Source organism: Zingiber officinale, chromosome 4A (assembly GCF_018446385.1).
Source record: "Zingiber officinale cultivar Zhangliang chromosome 4A, Zo_v1.1, whole genome shotgun sequence".
Lineage (NCBI taxonomy): Eukaryota > Viridiplantae > Streptophyta > Magnoliopsida > Zingiberales > Zingiberaceae > Zingiber > Zingiber officinale.
The window spans coordinates 123132106-123153172 of NC_055992.1; the positions used below are offsets into that span (position 1 = coordinate 123132106).

General features: G+C 36.0%; 2 protein-coding genes across 2 annotated transcripts; both read left to right on the forward strand.

The window, feature by feature from the left end:
- Nucleotides 1–228: 228 nt before the first annotated feature.
- Nucleotides 229–11013, forward strand: LOC121970894 (glycosyltransferase BC10-like). Its single transcript, XM_042521893.1, has 11 exons — nt 229–432; nt 1173–1646; nt 7503–7601; nt 7884–7984; nt 8065–8136; nt 8342–8432; nt 9648–9728; nt 9870–9929; nt 10022–10144; nt 10287–10325; nt 10578–11013. Exons 2-11 carry the CDS (start codon nt 1266–1268, stop codon nt 10704–10706), a joined length of 1176 nt encoding a protein of 391 aa, XP_042377827.1. The 5' UTR covers nt 229–432; nt 1173–1265; the 3' UTR covers nt 10707–11013.
- A 1512-nt stretch (nt 11014–12525) lies between these two features.
- On the forward strand, nt 12526–20377 carry LOC121970895 (mannosyl-oligosaccharide 1,2-alpha-mannosidase MNS1-like). Its single transcript, XM_042521894.1, has 14 exons — nt 12526–12904; nt 13312–13359; nt 13443–13607; nt 13733–13845; nt 15961–16026; nt 16242–16413; nt 16992–17081; nt 17600–17727; nt 17864–17929; nt 18077–18185; nt 18263–18361; nt 19048–19128; nt 19214–19384; nt 19887–20377. Exons 1-14 carry the CDS (start codon nt 12752–12754, stop codon nt 20142–20144), a joined length of 1719 nt encoding a protein of 572 aa, XP_042377828.1. The 5' UTR covers nt 12526–12751; the 3' UTR covers nt 20145–20377.
- The last annotated feature ends 690 nt before the right edge of the window (nt 20378–21067 follow it).

Consider the following 21067-nt stretch of genomic DNA (forward strand, 5'->3'; position numbering starts at 1 on the left):
GAAATGATGATTTAAAAAGTTTCTACAAAATTTTAAAAAAAATAATTTTAAGAGTAAAATAAATATTTTACTTGTTTATAAAAAAGCTAGATCTCCTATTCTAACGAGTTAATATCGGTCTTACTGATATAGAAAAAAATAAATATAAATATACATAGTGAAAATTACGTAAAACTACCAAGTGCCCATTGCTTATAATCATTATATTATTATGCCCATGTCGAGCAATAATGCATTAATGCCCATGTACGTTGTTGCTTATTGTGAAGCGAGTTGTTGTTGGGCGTATCAGCGCAGAGTTCTTGATCTACGTTATTGTTAGGTTATTTGTTAAGCTCCTCGACCTCTCTCTCTCGCTAGATCTCTTCGTTTCGTCTCTTTGATTCCGTTGCAGATCTCGACTTCAGGCAGTATCTCCGCCAGACTTCCACGGTAAGGCTCGGCCCTTTAACCGATCGCCTCGATCTTCCGATTTCTTTTTGGCATTGCCTCTATTTGGACATGGAATCCGCTGGGAACCGTTCCACCTCTGTCGTTAGCTGTGTTTTTCCTCCGATTCTTAAATTTCGAGGTTCCTTGGTCTGGCATGCAGCTCCATGGGTCTTTCGGTTTGGGAATTTGGCGGTCGAGAGTTAGGCGCCGGTGGTAGAGCATGATTTGGCAGCTGGGTGTTAGGTATTCCGGGTCTTATTTTAGTGGAATGCGATCTGAATTCGAGCGTCGAAACTGGGAGACACCCCATTCCAGTTGTGGAATCTTCACTTGAAACCATAGGGGTTTTGATTATGGGTTGACTATTTCTTGGATTTTTGAAACCATAGGTTGTGAAAGGCTGAAAAAGAAAACTTTGCTTTGGAGGCTCATGAGGAATAGTGTTGGGAGGACGGGGGACAATTACATCTGGTGTACATAGCGTAAAAGCTGTACACTTTTTTTTAGTTTTGGATAATGTGGATTAGGTGGAAAAAAGGTGGTAGCTTGGTTGTGTCCTTTATGTATGTCTTTAGATGTTGCAACTGTTGTTATTGATTCATTCTCTATTTAGTTTATGGATCGAGTAGTTTATACAATATCTTGTTTTGGAAAATGTTTATATTTAAAAATGGAGAATAAACTTCATTCTTGCTGCAGTTAGGTCATCTTGTTGACAATTCTTGTTATCTTCTCAACAGATTTGTGGTTGATGATTCCTCATGCACTTCTGATGGATGTGTCTTGACAGGAAGATATAGTAGTTAGTATGAGTTTTTTGTAATGAGAAGAAAATGAAAGTAACTCATGCATTGCATTATGGCAATGGGAACACACAATATTTGCCAGTGTCACGTGGTAGGCCATCTGCAAGGCCACCTCGCTGGATACTGATATTAGTATGTTTGGTATGTGTATCCTTGATTGGGGCCTATGTATATCCACCTCGGCGGTACTCAGCTTGCTACTTTTTTTCTTCACGGGTGTGCAGTCCTATTATGGATTGGCTGCCTCCTATAGCACGAGAGCTTACAGATGATGAAATTGCTTCTCAAGTTGTCATTAAAGAAATACTTTCAACCCCATTAGTGCAACCAAAGAATCCCAAAATTGCCTTTATGTTCTTGACTCCAGGTTCATTGCCCTTCGAAAAACTCTGGGAGGTTTTTTTCCTGGTAAGACTATTTCTTTCATATCATTCTTCCTCTTTTTTCTTTCCATGTCTGAAATACTTTGCTTTTTATTCTTGCAAAATTACATTTGTTTGTTTGTTATGTTTGACTCTGACCTATATTGATGTTCCTCAGTGCTGAAAATTTTGTTGAGATGCAGAAGTCACACATGCATATCAATTATGAATAAATGTTGCATATGCAGTATAATTGAAATAGGATGTAAGTATCAGTAATGAGGCATGAAGTTATAAACTAGACATTTGTTGCTCTGTGTCTTGTGTAAGTTGCGAATATATGCATTGAAAACCAGGAAAAGATGAAATAGCAATACGCAGTGCTGTTTTGCAGAGCAAACAAAAAAAGAAACTAGCAGATTATATGGATCATTTATGATTCTTTCTGCTAAGCCATTTAATCTGACCACTCTACTTTCCCTATTTCGTAAAGTCTTAATAAACTTTCAGATGATAATCTATGACTCACTGGTTAAGAAGCAGACATGTGTAAGTTTCATTGATTGGTTATTGCACAACATTACCTTGTTTCCACACTAGAAACTGGTAGAAGTTTGACGTATGTTGCATGGAAAATGCCATGCTTTGGAAAAAAAAGTTGTTTGATTAAGAAAGGCAAAACTTTCTGGAAATTAAGAAACAAAAGTCAGTTTATTGATTCTTCTGGAGAAGATGAAAGTCTCTTGAAAGAAGAGTAGGAATGATTATGTTAGATTCCATATATCCTTTGCTCTCAGTCCCTCTTTGTTAATGACCAGATTCAAGTATTCCTGCCAATCGAATGTACAAAATAGAGAATGAAAATGGAGAGTAGGAATGAAAATTTTGGGATTGATTTACTAATTATTTTTACTTGATCATTCATTCAGTGAACTCTGCCCATCAGTCCCAAGTCCGGATAAAGGAGGAGGGTTGCGTTAGGATGCTAGCTAGTGTTAAAACTATGACAAATATTCACTGAATGGATCCATTAAATTCTTGTGCTAATACTAGGTTGTTTCCCGGAAGGAACGCGCTGCAAGGTCCGACTGTAACGTCTCAGTAAGGACCGCTACATCTCCGGAACTCGGGTGTAGTGCTAAATATGCAAGAGTTCGCGTTGCAGGTCCAACTGTAACGTATCCGCAAGGACCGTTAACATCTCCATGAGAACTTGGGTGTAGTGTTAATAGATAAGAGTTCTTACACCATAGGTTGGATAAGAACAAATATGATAGGAAAACTAATAGTCTAAGATTTGGAACATGGAATATAAGAACCCTCACTCGTAAATCAATGGAGGTAGTAGATACGATAATTAGGAGAAGAATTAGTATTTTGTGTGTATAAGAGACAAAATGGGTAGATGAGAAGGTAAAGATGATAGAGAACTCGAGTTTTAAGTTATGGTACACAGGAAAAAGTAAAACAAGAAATGGAGTGAGCATTGTTGTAGATAGTTCGTTAAAGGAGGAAGTTGTAGGAGTAGCTAGAAAAGGTGATAGAATTATAACCCTTAAGATAATAGTGGCGAAAGAAACTATGAACATAATTAGTGTATAACACCGCAAGTAGGATTAGATGAAGCTACCAAATCAAGGTTTTGGGATGACTTAAATGAAGTATTATAAAACATTCCGCTAAATGAAATAATTTTAATAGGAGGTAATTTAAATGGACATGTAGGAGTGAAAAATGAGAATTATGAGAGGGTACATGAGGGGTTATGGGTTTGAAATGAGAAATAAATAAGGAAAAATTATATTAGATTTTGCGATAGCATATGACCTTATATTAGCTAATATATTTTTTAAAAAAAAGAGAAGAACATTTAGTCATGTTTAAAAGTGGAAATAATAAATCATAAATTGACTTTCTTATAGTTAGGAAAAAGGATAGGAAGATTTGTATAGATTGCAAGGTCATCCATGGAGAAAGCTTAACTACCTAATATAGGTTAGTAGTGTTGGATATACATTTGTATCAATAGAAAGAAAATATATACGACTCTTAGAATTAAGTGGTGGAAATTAAAGGATGAGATGTGATCCTGTCCAAAAATCGTGGAGACAGAAAGCTGGGGATGTGGCTGCTGCGTTGACTGGATGTGAACCCTGCTCCACTCTGCAACATAAGAAATGTCAGTGTCGGGCCAAGGAAGGGGTCTCCGACGTTGGTCCTCTAACGCTCAGTAGCATAAGCGTAAACAGTGAATAATGTGTATCTCCGTCGATGTACAGACCCCCTTTATATAATGCCCTGATGAGCGACGTACATGCTTTTCGAGGCGTGGGCACGTTCTCCCATTGGTTGCGGGCATGTTCTCCAATTGGTCCTAGGCACGTGGTCATGGACACATTCTCTAATTGGTCATGGACATGTTCTCTAATTGGTCATGGACACGTTCTCCAATTGACCGTGGGCACGCCCTCCGATTTGTCGTCGTATGATCTGTCTGTTGACCGTGCCCTATGTCAGTGACACTATCTCCCAAAAGGATATCTCGAGATAGGTCAGCGATCCCGCAGATCGGCCGAGCGAGATAGCCGCTCGGCCAGTACTCCTCCGCTCGGTCGGACTCGGCTACTCTTCCATGCGGCGACGAGTCTTGATAGTATGTTCTCGCCCAACCGAAATAATGCTCCGGTCATCTCAACGCTCCTCTGCTCTGTGACGAACTTCTGATGATCTTGGCTGCACGGGCGCTTCGTTTGGCCCATCCCTTTGCCGGTTGGGCAAAACATGCCTGATTGACCCATGATGTAGAGCTCCGCTCGATACCCTTTGATGGACCCGTTAGCCCTCTGGCGTTCACCTCCTTGACTTTGACCTCCATGCCCTCCTTTGACCCACACTTAATGGGTCCCCTTTATCATTGCATCAGGATGCAAAATATATTTAAGGAGAAGGTAGGAGTACAAACATTAGATAAATATATGGTGACTCTAATACGACATGTGATAAGATGATATCAAAGTTAAAAATAGTAGTTAAGAGTGTACACGGTGAGTCAAAGGGACATGTACTACTAAGTAAGGAATTTTGGTGGCGGAATGAGAAAGTACAAGAGAAAGTGAAGGAAAAACGAACAGCTTATAAAGAATTATATATTTGTAAGAATGAGGAAAATTAAAAAAATATACAATAGCCAAGAAAGAGGCTAAGAACATAGTGAATGAAGCAAAAAATGAAATTTTTGAACGATTATATCAAAAATTGGATACAAAAGAAGGAGAAAGATACATTTATAGAATAACTAAAGTGAGAGAAAGGAAAACAAGAGATTTTATCAAATAAACTAGATTAAAGATGAATATAATAGGGTGCTAGTAAACAATGGAGACATAAAAGAGTGGTTGAAGAGGTATTTTCATTAACTTTTTTACTGAAGATTTAAGTGACCAACTTAAGTTAGGTAATTTAAGTAGGTCAAATGAGTATAGAAATTTAAATTTTTATTATAGAATTCAAATTTCAGAAGTACAATAAGCTTTAAATGAGATGCATAATGGGCAAACAGTTGAACCAGATGATATTTCGATAGAGGTATGGAAGTGCCTAAGGAAACAAGGTATTGAATGACTTATAAAGTTATTTAACATGATATTGAAAACGAAAAAATGCTCAATCAATGGAGTATAAGTACTTTAGTTCCTTTATATAAGAACAAGGGAGACATACAAAATTGTGCAAACTATAGGGGTATTAAACTAGTGAGTCATACCATGAAACTTTGGGAAAAGTAATAGAAAAAAGATTAAGGAAGGAGACCACGGTGATCGAAAATTAATTTGGGTTTATGCTTGGAAGGTCGACAATTTAAATTATATATCTTCTTAGACAGCTAATTGAAAAATATCGGGAGAAAAAATAAGATCTATACATGATATTCATTGACTTAGAAAAAACTTATGATAAAATCTCAAGAAAAATTATATGGAGAATTCTAGAAAAGTGAGGTGTTAGTGTAACATATATTGAACTAATTAAGGATATGTACAAGGATGTGATGATCTAAAGACTTCAGGTGGAGTAACGGAAGCATTTCTAATAAAGATAAGGTTACATCAAGGATCAGCTTTAAGTCTCTATCTTTTTCCACTAACTATGGATGAACTCACTACACATATTCATGGCACGGTACTGTGGTGCATGTTGTTTGCAGATGATATTGTTTTGGTAAATGAAACATGTGAAGGAGTAAATGCTAAATTAGAATCTTGGTAGGAAACACTAGAAGGAAAATATTTTAGGCTTAGTAGAATAATGACAAAATATATGAAATTTAAGTTTAACAATATTAAACGTAATGAAACAATTGTTAATATAGGAGATGACGAGTTGCCCAGAACCGAGAGGTTTAATATTTAGGATTATTTTGCAAAATGATAGAGGGATTGAGAGAAATGTCTTATATAGAATATAAGGAGAATCGTTGAAATGGAGGAGAGCGTCAGGTGCTTTATGTGATTGTAAAGTACCTTTAAAACTTAAAGAAAAGTTCTACAAAACGCAGTTAGACCTGCTATGTTATATGGTGCTGAATATTGGGCTATGATTCGAGAATATGAGCAGAAGATGCGAGTTGCAGAAATACGAATGTTAAGGTGGATGTGGAGACATACGAGGACGGACAGAATAAGAAATGAGAGCATTAGAGAGAAAGTCGGAGTTGCATCTATTGAGGGAAAACTCCGAGAGACACATTTAAGATGGTACGGGTATGTACTTAGACGACCAATAAATGCTCTAGTTAGGCAATATGAAACTATGACAAATACACATATTAAACGAGGACGAGAAAGACCAAAAAAGACTTGGTTAGCAACAATAAAACAAGATAAAATTTATTTAAGTATAAATAATGATATAGTAGGAGATAGAACTCAATGGCATAAAAGGATCCATATAGCCGACCCCACCTAGTGGGATAAGGCTTGGTTGTTGCTGTTGATCATTCATTTAGTGGAGTGTCACAAATTGGTTCCCATAAAAACAAGTTATATTCTTGGGGTCTTTTACGTCAAATTAGTTATTTTTGACGTCTTCAATCCTATAGGATAGAAAAACAAGTAAAAGATTATTATCATTAAGTTTCCTTTATTAACATTCAGATAATTCTGATTTCTAAGATAACAAAGTTGGAAAATGGTTTTGTTATTCCCATTTTTCATTCCAAATGACCACAGAACTATCTAACACTTTGATCTAGTTTAATCATGCTACATAATGCCCTTGTCCACATTATTTTCCTAGCCAATTATCTATACCCTATTCTCCTTGCTTTAGCTATCATTTCTATCCATCATTGTTGAATTATAATAAACATCACAGAATTTATAGATGGAATAAAAAAAGGAAAACAACAAGGGGAGAGTAAATTGATCAGGACAGAGAAAAACTATAAGATAACACAACAAAGGAAATGGTAAGAGACAAGAAGAAAATATATTGGAAAAAGATAAATACTCCGTCAAGAGTTGGTTTGGAATCCTTGTGGTGCTATGAAAAATTAGTGGATTCATCATGCACACATGATATCATATGGAACTTGCGCAAAAACTAAAACAAGCATAAGATAGCAGTGATCATGTTGAAATCTCAAAATATCACAACAAACAATAGATTGCAATTCCTTAGGATGTTTTTCACTCTAGACTGGTAACTGCTTTACGTAATGCTTATTTCATTAAAACATGTAAGAGCCCTGATATATGTATGTATGTTTCTTTAAAAAATGAGACTCAAACTTGTATGTCATGCCAAGTTGACATAGCAATCAATATGTTTTGCTAACTTATGCTGTTCTTGTAAAATATTAGATGCTAAAACAATAGTCTGCTTATGTGGCTGAATGTGACAGGGTCATGAAGGAAAATTTTCCATCTATGTACATGCATCACGGGAGAAGCCAATGTATGTGAGTCCTTTATTCATTGGACGTGACATTAGGAGTGCAAAGGTTTGTAAATCTATATCTTCATCTAGACTGAATAAATGCTTTCGTTAGTCCCACTCCACTCCACTATGGATGACTTCACTCTCATTGAGATAAGAATACAGAAATGTTGGGTGCACTATATGCTTTTCTCCTTGATTAATCAAAGGCCAAGATCATCATATATATAGTTACACTGAGCAAAATGGTCGGCACAGTGGCTTATGCACTGTCTTTTGGAAGGATATTTTTTAACTTGCTTAAAACTCAAATGAGCACCAGTATTCAACAAAAGTTGAATTTCAGGTTGTGTGGGGTAAAATTTCCATGGTGGAGGCAGAGAAAAGGCTCCTGGCGAATGCGCTCCAAGACCCTGATAATCAGCACTTTGTTTTGCTATCTGACAGGTAACTGGGCCCTTTGATTATGATTTGTTTGTCAGGTTATTTGCCTAGTCAAATGAATACAAATCTTTGTTTATTCACAGTTGTATTCCTTTACATAAGTTCAATTATGTGTACGACTATCTGATGGGAACAAACATCAGCTTCATTGATAGGTAATACTCCTATCAGCTTCACTAACTTCTTTAGCTTTCTTCTATTGGTCTTGGCCTTTGAACATTGTATGTTTGATAAATTATGTTCAACTGTAGCAACTGTGAACCAATTTTTTTTTTTGGATATGTAAACTGTTCTCCCAACATAAATTTTCACACAAATCATCAATACCCATAATTTTCTAATTCTTTGAAAATGTTACAGCTTTTGGGATCCTGGTGCTCATGGAAATGCAAGGTATACTGAGCATATGCTGCCTGAGATTGAAGAGAAGGATTTTAGAAAGGGTTCACAGGTAATTTGTTTCACACTTCCTATGTATTAAGAATATAAATATAAAAAATGGCCAATTTTCTATTAGCTCAAGCTTTTCATATACGTGGTTAGCCTATCAACTTTAACATGGTGAAAGCCAAAGGCCTGACTTAAACCAATACATCAACTCAAATTTTTAGGATAAATAGCTAGCCAACCAACTTCTAACACCATGAAATTCTTTTCTTGACAAATGTGTAATTGTGATCAAGTACAAGAAAGGATGGCTTAATTTAGTACAAAGTAAAAATGATAATTTTTAACCAAATAAGAACGATACAAAAGGAGACTGTGGATGAATTTGTACGTGCTATAGAGGAACACAAGACAAATCTGAAGAAGCAAACATGTTATATGCACAGAAAATCCAATTCTACAAATTGTAAGATTGGAAATCAGTCAAAAAACTCAGTGGCAAGCATAAAAATGAATTCATTGAACTGGACAATTTTTATATATACAATTTCCTCTTTTCAGTTTCATAATATTATTAAAAATACAATATTATGTATGCATCACAGTTGCATACGTGTTTTTCTTTTTGAAAACAAATAGTGCACAATTATTGAGCAGGATGAGTGGAAAAAGGCAAGCTTAGAAAGGTTAACCAATTGATTCAAGTCTTCTCAGTTTTAAATGAATTAATCAAGCTAAGAATTGCATACAATTTAAAATAGTGCTAATTGGTGATACAAATAGTGGTTTGTGGTATGATAATAGTCTCACAATGATTATATGATGATTCAATCGGTCAGACCAGATAGTCTTTCATTCTGGTATCTTTTTTAATATATAATGGAGATGACTCATAAAACACATGCCCAGTGAATCAAAAGAATCAGAGTGATCATGTTTGGCAGCAATGCTGCTTTGATTATTGACCAGTTCCTAAATGGGGCAGCTCCAACATCTTGTGGCATATCATTTCTAATTTTATTAGTAAGTGGAAATACTGAGAAAATATTGCCGGTTCAATTGATTTTTGTCTAAGTTTTTATCTCCCTAGTGCAACAAGGATAGCATGATTTCACTTTCTGACATCATTCAATGAAACTCTTCTGTTAAAAGAAATTTGGTTACATTTTAACTTTTCTCAAAGGTGCATAGCTTTATGTTTATAAAAATTTGAAAACATTCTAGTATTGTAATAAGCTATTTCTGCTGTTATGTCATGGATTTGTATGCCAAATTGCAGTGGTTCTCAATGAAGCGCCAGCATGCTTTGATAGTTATGGCAGATAGCTTGTATTTCACAAAGTTCAAGCTTTATTGCAAGGTTAACCATATACCTATGTTGTTTTCCTATTATTTATCCCACTGAGAATTATTCCAGTGGTATGGAATCACTATTTATGAAAGCTTGTGTTCGAGTTCCCATGAAAAATCATACATAATCATTATATTTTGATCTTGACAGCCAGGTTTTGATGGGCGTAATTGTTATGCTGATGAACACTACATGCCGACTCTATTCACTGTCAGCAACCATTTGTACTATTAGTTTGCTTTGTTAAACACATTGTAGTTTAGTTACTGGTTTCCTGAAATTTACATATCTGTATCCTACAGAAGATTGATCCTACTGGTATTGCAAACTGGTCAGTGACATGTGTGGACTGGTCTGAAGGAAAATGGCATCCGAAGTCGTACAGGGCCATGGATGTGAAATATGAACTACTGAAGAATATAACTGTAACCATTCTTTGCTCTCATCCAATCTGTCACATGCATTCTTTGATGAGAAATCTGTCACGTGCATTCTTTGCTTTCTTGGATACTATATTCAGTCTATCACGAAGATTCTGAATTCACTCTCTTTGATATCGTGTTGCAGTCTATTGGTGATAATTACCATATCACAAGTGACGAAAAGGTAACTACGTTTTTTTTTTCTTTTTAATATTTTACATTCAACAATATACCAAAAGTGTCAAAAAAAGAAAAGAAAAAGTAGTTTCCTTCACTTGTTCTCTGCAAATTCTTCAAATGATCTCATAACTGACTTGTCTATAAAAAACAATATGCATCAGCTAATTGAGTACAAGAACATGTTCCCAGAATCTGTCACTTTGTTTTGCTTCAAAATCGAAAGCTAACGACTCACTTGGCTACATGATTGTTGCAGAAGGTGGTGACACTGACGCCTTGTGTGTGGAATGGAATGAGAAGGCCATGTTATTTGTTTGCTAGGAAATTTTTGCCCGAAGCCCTTGACAGCCTGATGCAGTTGTTCTCCAACAATACAGTTGTTTAAATGATCTACGAGATCACTATTCTTTGGTGCAGTCTCTACATCTGACCTCCCCTTGCTCGTCCCGAGTAATGCATCTCTTGAGAATACATGTGTAAACTGGGAAACTCATTTAACGTGTGTCTGGAGCATCGACAAGGTGGAAGATCGATCACTATGGAAGATTGTATGATCATGTTAGTGAGGCGTCTGCTATTTTTCTGAGGCACTATGTCATGTAATTTTTCTCGGTCTTCTTTGTCCTTTGTTGGACAAAAAATATTGTTAATGTATTCAACTTCTACCAAAGTAATTTTCCCATTTCACTTCATCGATGCTCATTCTGGCACTTGATGTATCAACTCCGTTTCAAGTTGGAGCACATTTGCCTATTTGAAAAGTGATTCAAGTTGATTAAATGTGATTTTGCTCGATTAGTCATTTTAAACTTTATTTAAAAGTGTTTAAAGATCATAGAAATTTTTCTGAGTCGAGATATAACCCAGACACCATGATCATATTCATGAGCTCTGTTATTAAACTTTGGATTTTAGAATTCGATCCGGTGCGTGCCAATCTTGTTGATCTTCGGTCTTACAGAACGAACTAGATCTAAATTCAGATTGATCAGAACCTTCAATTCATCTAATTGAACCAGTTTGCTTTCGTTCTTGATATTGAACGAATGGGTCCTCTCGGATGAATCTAGTGGCTAGCGCATGAGGTGTTGCTACAATGAGGTCTGGGGTTCAAATCTCGGCAAAGCCGAGGTAAATACCTCCCTTATGTGCTAGTCACTATTCCAAAGGCTAATAGCCGCCCGTGATTTACCTCCTTCGTGTTGGCCTTGGGACGGGTTGGCGGGGACGTTGGGGGCAAGTGTTTTCGCCTTTTGCCACAATTGATATTGAACGAATGGGTCACAATGAGATATGAGATTCAAATCTCGATAAAGTCGAGATAAATATCTCTCTTATATGTTAGTCACTATTCCAAAGGTTAATAGCCGCCCGCGAACGTATTCACTTTTTATCACCTTGATATTGAACGAATGCAAACCCCTCCGTCCATCAAAAATAAAAAATTCCACCTATTTTTTTATTAGGGATGGATTAGGAAGAACATCTGAGATTAATATAATCATCTTTGCTATAATTGATATTGATAATATAATCCTATATAGAGCAGTCAAACGGGTCAACCCATGACGGGGAGGGTCAGCCCGTGGCGGCCGACCATTTGGCGGGGCGAAGAGGGCCGACCCGTTAACTTGGCGGGGTGGGAAATTTCCACCCCAACCCAATCTAAGGCGGGTTACGGATTTGGCGGGTCAACCCGCGGGCTTATAATTTTTTTTTAAAAAAATTTAAAAATATTTTATATTTTCAACGTTTTACTTCGGAAATATTTCATCAACCAAATGTATCCATAAACATGTATTTTACATATAAATGAACACTAGTTATGTGGGAAAAAAAATATTATTTTTATTTCAAAATTATAAAAAGAAAACTAATAAATTGGCAAAAAAAAAACTTAACTTACATATGTTTCTCAACTCACGGGTCAACCCAAGCCTATCGCAGGCCTACCGCGTGGGTCGCGGACCTAGACGGGTCGGCCCGTGGCGGGCTTGGGCTGATAAAATTTCAATCTAACCCGCTTAAATTATTTGGCAGGGTGAGCCAATCCGATGGGCCCAATCTAAATTGATGGCTCTAATCTATAGTTGAGTTGGTACTTAGGTTTAGGTGTTAAATTGGCATCCCAGGAGCCCGGTCTGGGTTCATTCACTTGGGAATCCAGTCGTCCATTTTTAGGATTCACGCCGATGCGCAATTAGCGACTGTGTCGACAGAGACAGGGAGGAGCAAGTCAAGCATCGAGCCGAGCCGAAGACGACGAAGGGATCGAAGCGATCCAACGACTGAAAAGCAACTCGATCAAGAAAAACGAATTCATTCACGCGCAGATCCAAAACCAAATCGCACGCTCCTTCTCCACGTCTAGCGATCGAGGGGGTTGCGTAGGACTCCGGTCGGTGGCAGGGCTCCGTCTAGGGCGATCCGATGGCGCGGCGGTCGTCCACCTCCGGACCGCTGCGGTACCTCCACCCCGCCTACTACCTGAAGCGGCCCAAGCGGCTCGCCTTCCTCTTCATCGCGTTCGTCGTCGCTACCTTCGCCTTCTGGGATAGGCAGTCTCTGATCCGCGAGCACGAGGTCCTCCCTTTTTCTTTTCCGATTCTTCTCTACGCTTTTTCGTTCACACTGAAAGTTCGGATCGCTGGTTAGATTTCTAGTTGCTTTTTGCTGCTGGAATATAGATCCGTTTGCCATTGTTTACGTAGCCTTTGATTTTTGGATTAATGAATTGTGGAGGAACTGAGAAGGTTATAGTTTGAGGATATGGTGGTGCCGTTCCTGATGAACAGATTGATCAAAATGTGTCCTTTAACCACAAGGACCATAAAACTGATGGAATGTTGTTAGGAACAGGTTGGATTACTTTTGAGGCTTCGACTAGTAAGATAGGTTATCATCTTGCTAGGCGGCTGTATCTACTTAGATTCTACCAATGGCTTTATATTTATATGGGTGGGATGCTAATATAACCTGAAAAAATGCAGGCTGAGATCACTAAGTTCCAGGAAGAATTAAACAGATTGCAAGATCAGGTATATAAAATATTTATGTGATTGCCTGTTGTGCCCACAATTGAATAGTTTTTGAAGATTCCATTAACTGTTTCTTCTTGTAGTTGCGAAAAGCTGGTGTTTCAGATGACATGAGTGACAATGTCAAACTTAATAGGGAAGTTGAAATTGATCCTGTTAACGATGAACGTAGGGAAAAGGTCAAAGAGGCTATGCTTCACGCATGGAACTCATACGTAGAGTATGCATGGGGCCAAGATGAGCTTCAGGTGTGTTATGAGACATCAAAACATTTCTAACTGATGCTTATGGAATCATGAGCTAATCAATAGTCCCAGTTTTTTTTTCCTCTTGAGGAATTTGAATGACATAATATCTTTCTTTTATTGGCCAGCCGCAATCAAAGAATGGTGCAAATAGTTTTGGTGGTCTTGGAGCAACCCTCATAGACTCTTTGGATACGTTATATATAATGGGCTTGAAAGATGAATTTCAGAAAGCTAGAGAGTAAGTTGTGAATTTTCATGTTAGACCTGCTCTGTAGTTTATTTAACTTTATTGAAGTTTCCTCGTTGCATTAACCAAACTTGAAAATTTGATTATAAATTCGTTATTGTGTGATGTGAAAAAAAAACTTGAATCAAGCAATTTATAGGGCTTTAATTTGAGAAAAAGTAAACTTTTCTATTTTTCATGATAGAGAATAACATTGGATTACAAAATATGAGATTATTCATGATTCATTGGAGAGGTGAAATAGAAATTGAATTTTAAAGTTGTAGACTTAGGGTATCTCTTGAAGATGCTATAGAAACTATGTATGATAATATTTTTTAAAAATGTTGGTAAAAGATAAATTTGCATACTGTATTCAAGAGAGATCTCTATGGTGTATTTTATTCCTAGAGTATATTGTGCTTATCCATGAGAGAGTAGAAGAAACTCTAGCTTGAACTGTGAAGAGGAACTTGAGAAACTAAAGGTTTTAAGTAAACCTGAAATTGAATACATTTGTAATTTTAACTAAGAAAATGATGTAGATAAGTAGTAAAGTTAGACATGAAATTTCTGTCAGTATTTTGAACATATTGGATTGGTTATGCAACAAGTAGATATTGATGGACATATTATTGATAGGATAAAAGATTGAATAGTTGACATGGATAATAGCTTTTGGAGTATTGACGTGATCATTGTATGCCTTCGAGTTAAAGAAATTTATACTTTATGATTCAGAGTATTGAATTGTAGGGAAACAAGCATTTAAAAGATAAATGTAGCAATGCCAAGAATGGCAAGATGGATTGTGAGATTACCAAAATTAAAAAAAAAAGATACTATCTAACAGTAAGTACAAAAAACTCTTACAAATGATAGAATGAAATATGTTAAGATAATGTAACATGTTCTAGACAATCAATGTATTCTAGTTAAACAAATTTAATTGATTAAAATTGCAGGTATGAAGCCTAGAGGGAGACTAAAGTTAATTTAGATGACATAATCAAAACTAAGTTGAATTCTAGCTACGAGTGACATGCCCTTGCATTGATTTCAATTGAATAAAACATTCATATTGCAGGCCTCAAATAGTTGAGGCTTACATAGTTTGTTATTTTGATGCTGTTGTTCAGCCATTTGATTATACTTTATGCACAAGATTACTAGTAGTATTGGGTAATTGACTCAAGTTTATTTAGCATGTTTGATGGACTTATGTGAACTTTGTCTATAAATTGTATCAAACTACCCAGTGATCCACGCAAATAGCATGAGTGAGGCAGGCACAAACATGGCCTCCTGCACAGACAGAAGAGAGAGAGACAACTGCCAACCAAAGAGATACACACCATTGGCGTGGTTCACTTGATATGCCACCACAAGCTTCGGCAGGGGGTGCACATGAGGCAAACACAGATGCAGCTCTTGGTGAGAGGGGGGGGGGGGGCGCGTCACTTGGGTTGGTGGTGAACAATGAGAGGGGGAATATGCAAGATACAAGCACAAATGCAGCCTCCCATGAGAGAGAGAGGGAGAGGCTACATGCGAGCACTGATACGAGAGAGAAAGGAGAGAGACAGAGGTTGCATGCTGAGGCAAGCACAATCTCCCGTGTGGGGTGTGGGGTGTGGGGAGTGGAAAAAAATTCATCAACAAGTGTGTGTGTGTGTGTGAGAGAGAGAGAGAGTGCTCCATTGCTATTCTTGTTGCTGAGTTTGGAGATCGTATCAAAGAAGAGGGCATGATCTCTCTCCCCAAAAAATGAACATGTCAGTCGAAAAAGCTCCACATGGTACCATCTGAAGAACTAAAAACACCTTCCATATATTTTAACTAAGTTTATAGAATGACTGTGCAAGTATCTGTATACACAGAGAAACCTGTTGGTTTCTGTACTTACAAACCATACACTTAGATGGTTGTTTGCCCTGTTATTCCAATGCATCTGTTTTTCCTGCTGTGCTTTTCAGTTTGCTTAGTTAAATAAATGACTAGAGATATTTGGTACATGATTTCAGAGAAACATATAGCAGTTACTCAGTTAATTCTATTTGATATGAATGCTTTGAGTTTGTTTAGTTTTTTCCTCCCTAGTAACTGATTTGAACTAATCATTGGCAGGTGGGTTGCAACTGCATTAGATTTCAACAAAGACTATGTAGCAAGTGTTTTCGAGACAACCATAAGGTGGCGTTGTAAGGTTTAATTTATGTTTTTTTAATCTTAGTTTCTAGGTAGCATGCCTCAAGTCAATGCCTTCAAAATTTTGTAATACCATGCTGCTTTTTTGTTTTTATTGGAAAATTTGTCATCTGATTGTAGTATTAGAAACTAAGCTGCTTTAGAATTATCTCAAACTATATATGTGATCATATCTCGTTTTATTTCTATTTTGATTTCAGAGTTGTGGGTGGACTACTAAGTGCATATGACCTGTCTGGGGACAAGCTATTTCTTGACAAGGCTAAAGACCTTGCTGATAGACTGTTACCAGCATGGGATACACCAAGTGGCATTCCGTACAATAGAATTAACTTGGCTCATGGAAACCCGCATAACCATGGATGGACTGGGGTACATCTCTAATAACCATTTTGCTTCTTCATTTGTAATAGCCCATACTTGAAATATCAGGCTAATATTAGTTTTTTGATCTGTGGTTTTGGAACTTTGATCTTCAAGTTCATTTTACTCTTGCATTGAGACAGTTCATAAATACATAGACTAAGATGAGGTCATTTATGCATATGAAGTTATGAAAAGTTTGACAGAGTATTGCTTTCAATTTTAAACCTCTCATTTAGATTATTTTAGCTTCTTCATTTTTAGTTAATTTATCTTCAAGAAAGGAATTTGGAATGTAGCTATGGTTTAGAATTCATCAGTAACAAAATATCAGTTTCATGGGATTAGTCTTTTTACTTTTGATTTTTTCTTCTTTGTTCTTGATTATTATATTTTCCATGTGTTAAGATTTACGATTGGGATTCAAAACTGTTTCTTATGATTTTTTTTTTTTTGTTTTTTTTGCCACATAGCAGGGTATCCTTGCTTGACATTTTCTTCAATTTGAAATTTTCCTCTTTCCTTAATTTTGCATCTGTAATTTTCAACATACTTTTTTTTACTTTACTTTGATATTTCTTTTGCAGGGAGAAAGTATTCTGGCAGATTCTGGCACTGAACAGCTTGAATTTATAGCTTTGTCCCAAAGAACAGGAGATCTGAAATACCAGCAGAAGGTATTATCTAGAAATTCTATCTCATCATTTTGAGTATAATTTGGTTGCCAAGGGTACTATAAAGTGGGCATCACTTGTGTTGTCACTTTCTGATTGTCAGTTTCATCTTTTAGATCCTTAGATCATTTTCTTCTTACAAGCAATGTAGAGAAAGGTTTATTGATTCTGGCCAGCTAGCAAATAATCAAATACATTTAATGCAAAAATATTCTTGTCTTTGATGGACAACAAATTAGTTTTTATGTTATAGGACTTCTCAATTAGTACAGAGTTAGTTTTAATAGAGGCTCATAACTTTTTCATTAGCTTGAATAATATGGAAATAAATTATTATGATTTTGTTCTTCAACGTACTTGTGACATGAGTGTATGTCTTTGATATTACTAGACTAGTCATTCAGCTAGCTGTGTGACTAGTGTAAAAATTGCATGACTACGATTTCATGAGTATAAGATGATAGAAGCGAATCTTAGTTTCAGGGACCTCAACTGATAAATCTTGCTTTGCAATTTGCCAGGTAGAGAAGGTCATAAGGCAATTGCAGAAAATATATCCTAGTGATGGTTTACTTCCAATATACATAAATCCTCAATCAGGCGTAGCAGCATCTTATTCGACAATAACCTTTGGTGCTATGGGTGACAGGTAATACTATTTTTCTTTTTCTGAAGGCGATGCATCTTTCTTATAATTGCTTTAATATACCTTTTTTTAATACCTTCTATGTTTGGTTTTCTCTTTCTACTTAGGATAATTGATTTTGAGAATTATTTGCTTGCAGTTTTTATGAGTATTTACTTAAAGTGTGGATACAAGGAAACAAAACAGAAGGTTTGAAGCATTATAGGTTGGTTGGTCATGTTATTAATTTTCATATTCTGCAAATGCTGTAAAATTTACATGAATCAGTCCATGCAACGATTATATCAGTAATCTATAAGGTTGCAATCATGGTGGAAGATAAGTTGCTAATATCTTAAACCTTTGATTGCAGAGAAATGTGGGAAACATCAATGGAAGGGTTAGTGAGTCTGATACGGAAATCAACTCCATCTTCTTTTTCATATATCTGTGAGAAAACTGGCAATTCTCTCTCTGACAAGGTATGCTTTTCTGCAACCAAGGGCAAAACTGATATCATCTTGGTCTTTGTTAAGTTTATGTTTTGTGGCCTAAGCAGATGGATGAATTGGCATGCTTTGCACCGGGCATGTTAGCTTTAGGATCCTCTGGATATGACCCTGAAAAAGCTGAGAAGATGTTGTCACTTTCAAAAGAGGTATTTTTTTTGCATGTATACATTTGTCTTCTCTTCTATTACTTTGCTATGAAAAGGTATTTCTGAGGGTTTTTTCATCCTCAATTCAGCTGGTAGAAAGAAAATTTGATTTCATCATATCAGAGATAACATAAATGCAAGCCATTAATTAATTGCTGATTTTGTTAATATTTAATTCTTTTTTATTTTTCTACTTTTATTATCAATGTATTGAAAGAGAGCCTTGACGCAACGATAAAGTTGTTTCCATGTGACCAAAAGGTCACAGGTTCAAATCCTAGAAACAGCCTCTTGCAAAAAGCAGGGTAAGACTGCGTATAATGGATTCTTCCCCGGGACTCCGCATGGCGGGAGCATCGTGCATCAGGCTGCCCTTTTATTATCAATGTATTGACTAGTCTTGAGTTAGGAAGCATGTTTGCAGTTATAATTTTAACATTTTATATTATGAGTTATTGTCTAAATAAAGTTGAAAACCTCTGTTGTTGGCTTGCACTTTTCATACTTCACTTGTTTTTTATTTAATTGTAATAATCTTTCTTCCTTATTTACTTACCATATTGGTACTTGCTTAAATAGTTTACCACATCAATTTTCACCTTATCTTGTTCGAAAGGCCTTTATCATGATTGATTTTGTTCTTTTCCTTTTTAGATTTACCAATAACTGCGAAGTTGATTGTGCAGCTTGCTTGGACTTGCTATAATTTTTATCAAATAACCCCGACAAAATTAGCTGGAGAAAATTACGTCTTTCATGTTGGACAGGTCAGACAATTCTTTGTACTTCTGTTCTGACTTTGGTATCACACTGTTTACTTTTTTTTTTTATGGTTCTGATATATTATCACAGGACATGAGTGTTGGCACCTCATGGAATATACTGAGACCCGAGACTGTCGAGTCACTTATGTACCTTTGGCGTTTAACTGGAAACAAAACATACCAAGAATGGGGTTGGAACATATTTCAAGCATTCGAAAAGAACTCTCGGATAGATTCTGGTTATGTTGGCCTAAAGGATGTAAGTTTTACAGATTTCATCTTAAATTTATTCCTTATGTGTGTTAGTTAAAGTCTCTTGATAGTTGAAATAAGGAAATAGGAAGCAAGGAAATGAGTTCGTGTTGACTACTTGGGGTTTAAACTTTAAAGTCTTTCTACAATTGTCTTTGTCATCTATGAGATCCTCATTGTTATTGTGCTCCAAGAAAGGCCACTCTTTTCTAACCTCGAGGATTGGGTTAGGTGTTAAGACCTCGAGGATCCTTTATTTCATGTTTGAAGCTCAACTTTTGGCCTTGGTTATTCATAGTCCATGACTTTTCAGTTCAAGCCGCTAGTCATATAGATATCTTTGGTGCTTTAGAGTGATTAGCTACTCAGATTTTTCGAGTTTGATATAAAATTTCCCCATAAACAATACCGTAGCTTCATAAGCCGTTCAGTCTATTCTCGTATCACAAATTGCTATTACAGATCCAACATATCTTCATTCAGATCTAACTCATGTTCTACTTTTCCAGGTTAACACGGGTATGAAGGACAATATGATGCAGAGCTTCTTCCTCGCAGAGACACTCAAGTATCTCTACCTTCTGTTTTCCCCGCCTTCGGTCATCTCATTTGACGAGTGGGTTTTCAACACTGAAGCCCATCCTTTAAGAATCGTTCCTAGAAATGACACGGTGCCAGAGTTAGGTGGTGTAGTAGAGGAGGCAAAACCAAAACCTCAGTCGAAAGCTATCGATAGGCCATTTGGCAGAAAGCAAGGAAGGAATTAACAGTTTTGTAATATTATTTTCATTTGGGGTTCAACCAAATGCCCTCTTGACATATAGAAGCTTGAGATGTTAGTAAGAAGCAGTGCTTTGTTGCTGCAGGCAGAATCTCCATCTTTAATTGGCTCCCTGAACCTAATGGGGCATTTGAAGTTATTATTATTATACGGAATTGTATTTAACTTGTAGAATTTGCCCTCTATGAATAAAGAGACCAGTGGGTTTTTAAAAAAAAATCAGATTGCTTTGCTTCCTTATTTAACACAAATCCTGTGAAATTTTTATAATTTCCTTGGTATAGATGGAGTCATGGAGTTGTATTTTTTTTTTTAATATGCTGATGTTAATATAGTTATTATAAAATGTATAAAATTCTACTTATATTGTTCTTTAGAATTCTTTTTTTTTTAAGTTTAAGTACCTATGCAAATACTAATATTATATAAAAATAGTAAACATATATATTGTCCAAATTAGTTAAGGAAATTGAATCAATATAAACAATTATAAATAAAATAACTACCATAATAATAATCCAGCCATAGAAAAGATAGCATCTTACCAGTTTATTAACAATTTGGATCCTTTAATAGTTCTCAATTAATTTGATGAAGTTTAAAATTAAATTAGTCTCACATGAAAAATAATTTTAAAGTTTATTAGTAAATTTTTCTGATTAATCAGTTAGGGATCTAGAGTTTGAGATTTAACTGCGACGTATTATTGAGAATTTTTCTTATTAATCAATTAAAAATTTAGAGTTCGAGATTCAACTGTGACGTATTATTGAAATTTATTTTCATCCGTAATCTTTAGTCTCATATCTTAGGATTAATAATACTATGAGCGGAGAAATTTCTATAAATATCTTAGGTCGACAATATTAAAAAGTATACTTTTCTTAATTTTTTAGCTATGATCAAATA

Excerpts from the sequence above, each read along its gene's own strand:
- LOC121970895 (XM_042521894.1), top strand. The coding sequence starts at position 12,752 with ATGGCGCGGCGGTCGTCCACCTCCGGACCGCTGCGGTACCTCCACCCC. Across the intron at positions 16,027-16,241 it reads GTTTTCGAGACAACCATAAG|AGTTGTGGGTGGACTACTAA; the intron begins GTGGCGTTGTAA and ends TTTTGATTTCAG. Across the intron at positions 19,385-19,886 it reads GTTATGTTGGCCTAAAGGAT|GTTAACACGGGTATGAAGGA; the intron begins GTAAGTTTTACA and ends CTACTTTTCCAG.
- LOC121970894 (XM_042521893.1), top strand. The coding sequence starts at position 1,266 with ATGAAAGTAACTCATGCATTGCATTATGGCAATGGGAACACACAATAT. Across the intron at positions 10,145-10,286 it reads AACTACTGAAGAATATAACT|TCTATTGGTGATAATTACCA; the intron begins GTAACCATTCTT and ends ATCGTGTTGCAG. Across the intron at positions 10,326-10,577 it reads ATATCACAAGTGACGAAAAG|AAGGTGGTGACACTGACGCC; the intron begins GTAACTACGTTT and ends TGATTGTTGCAG.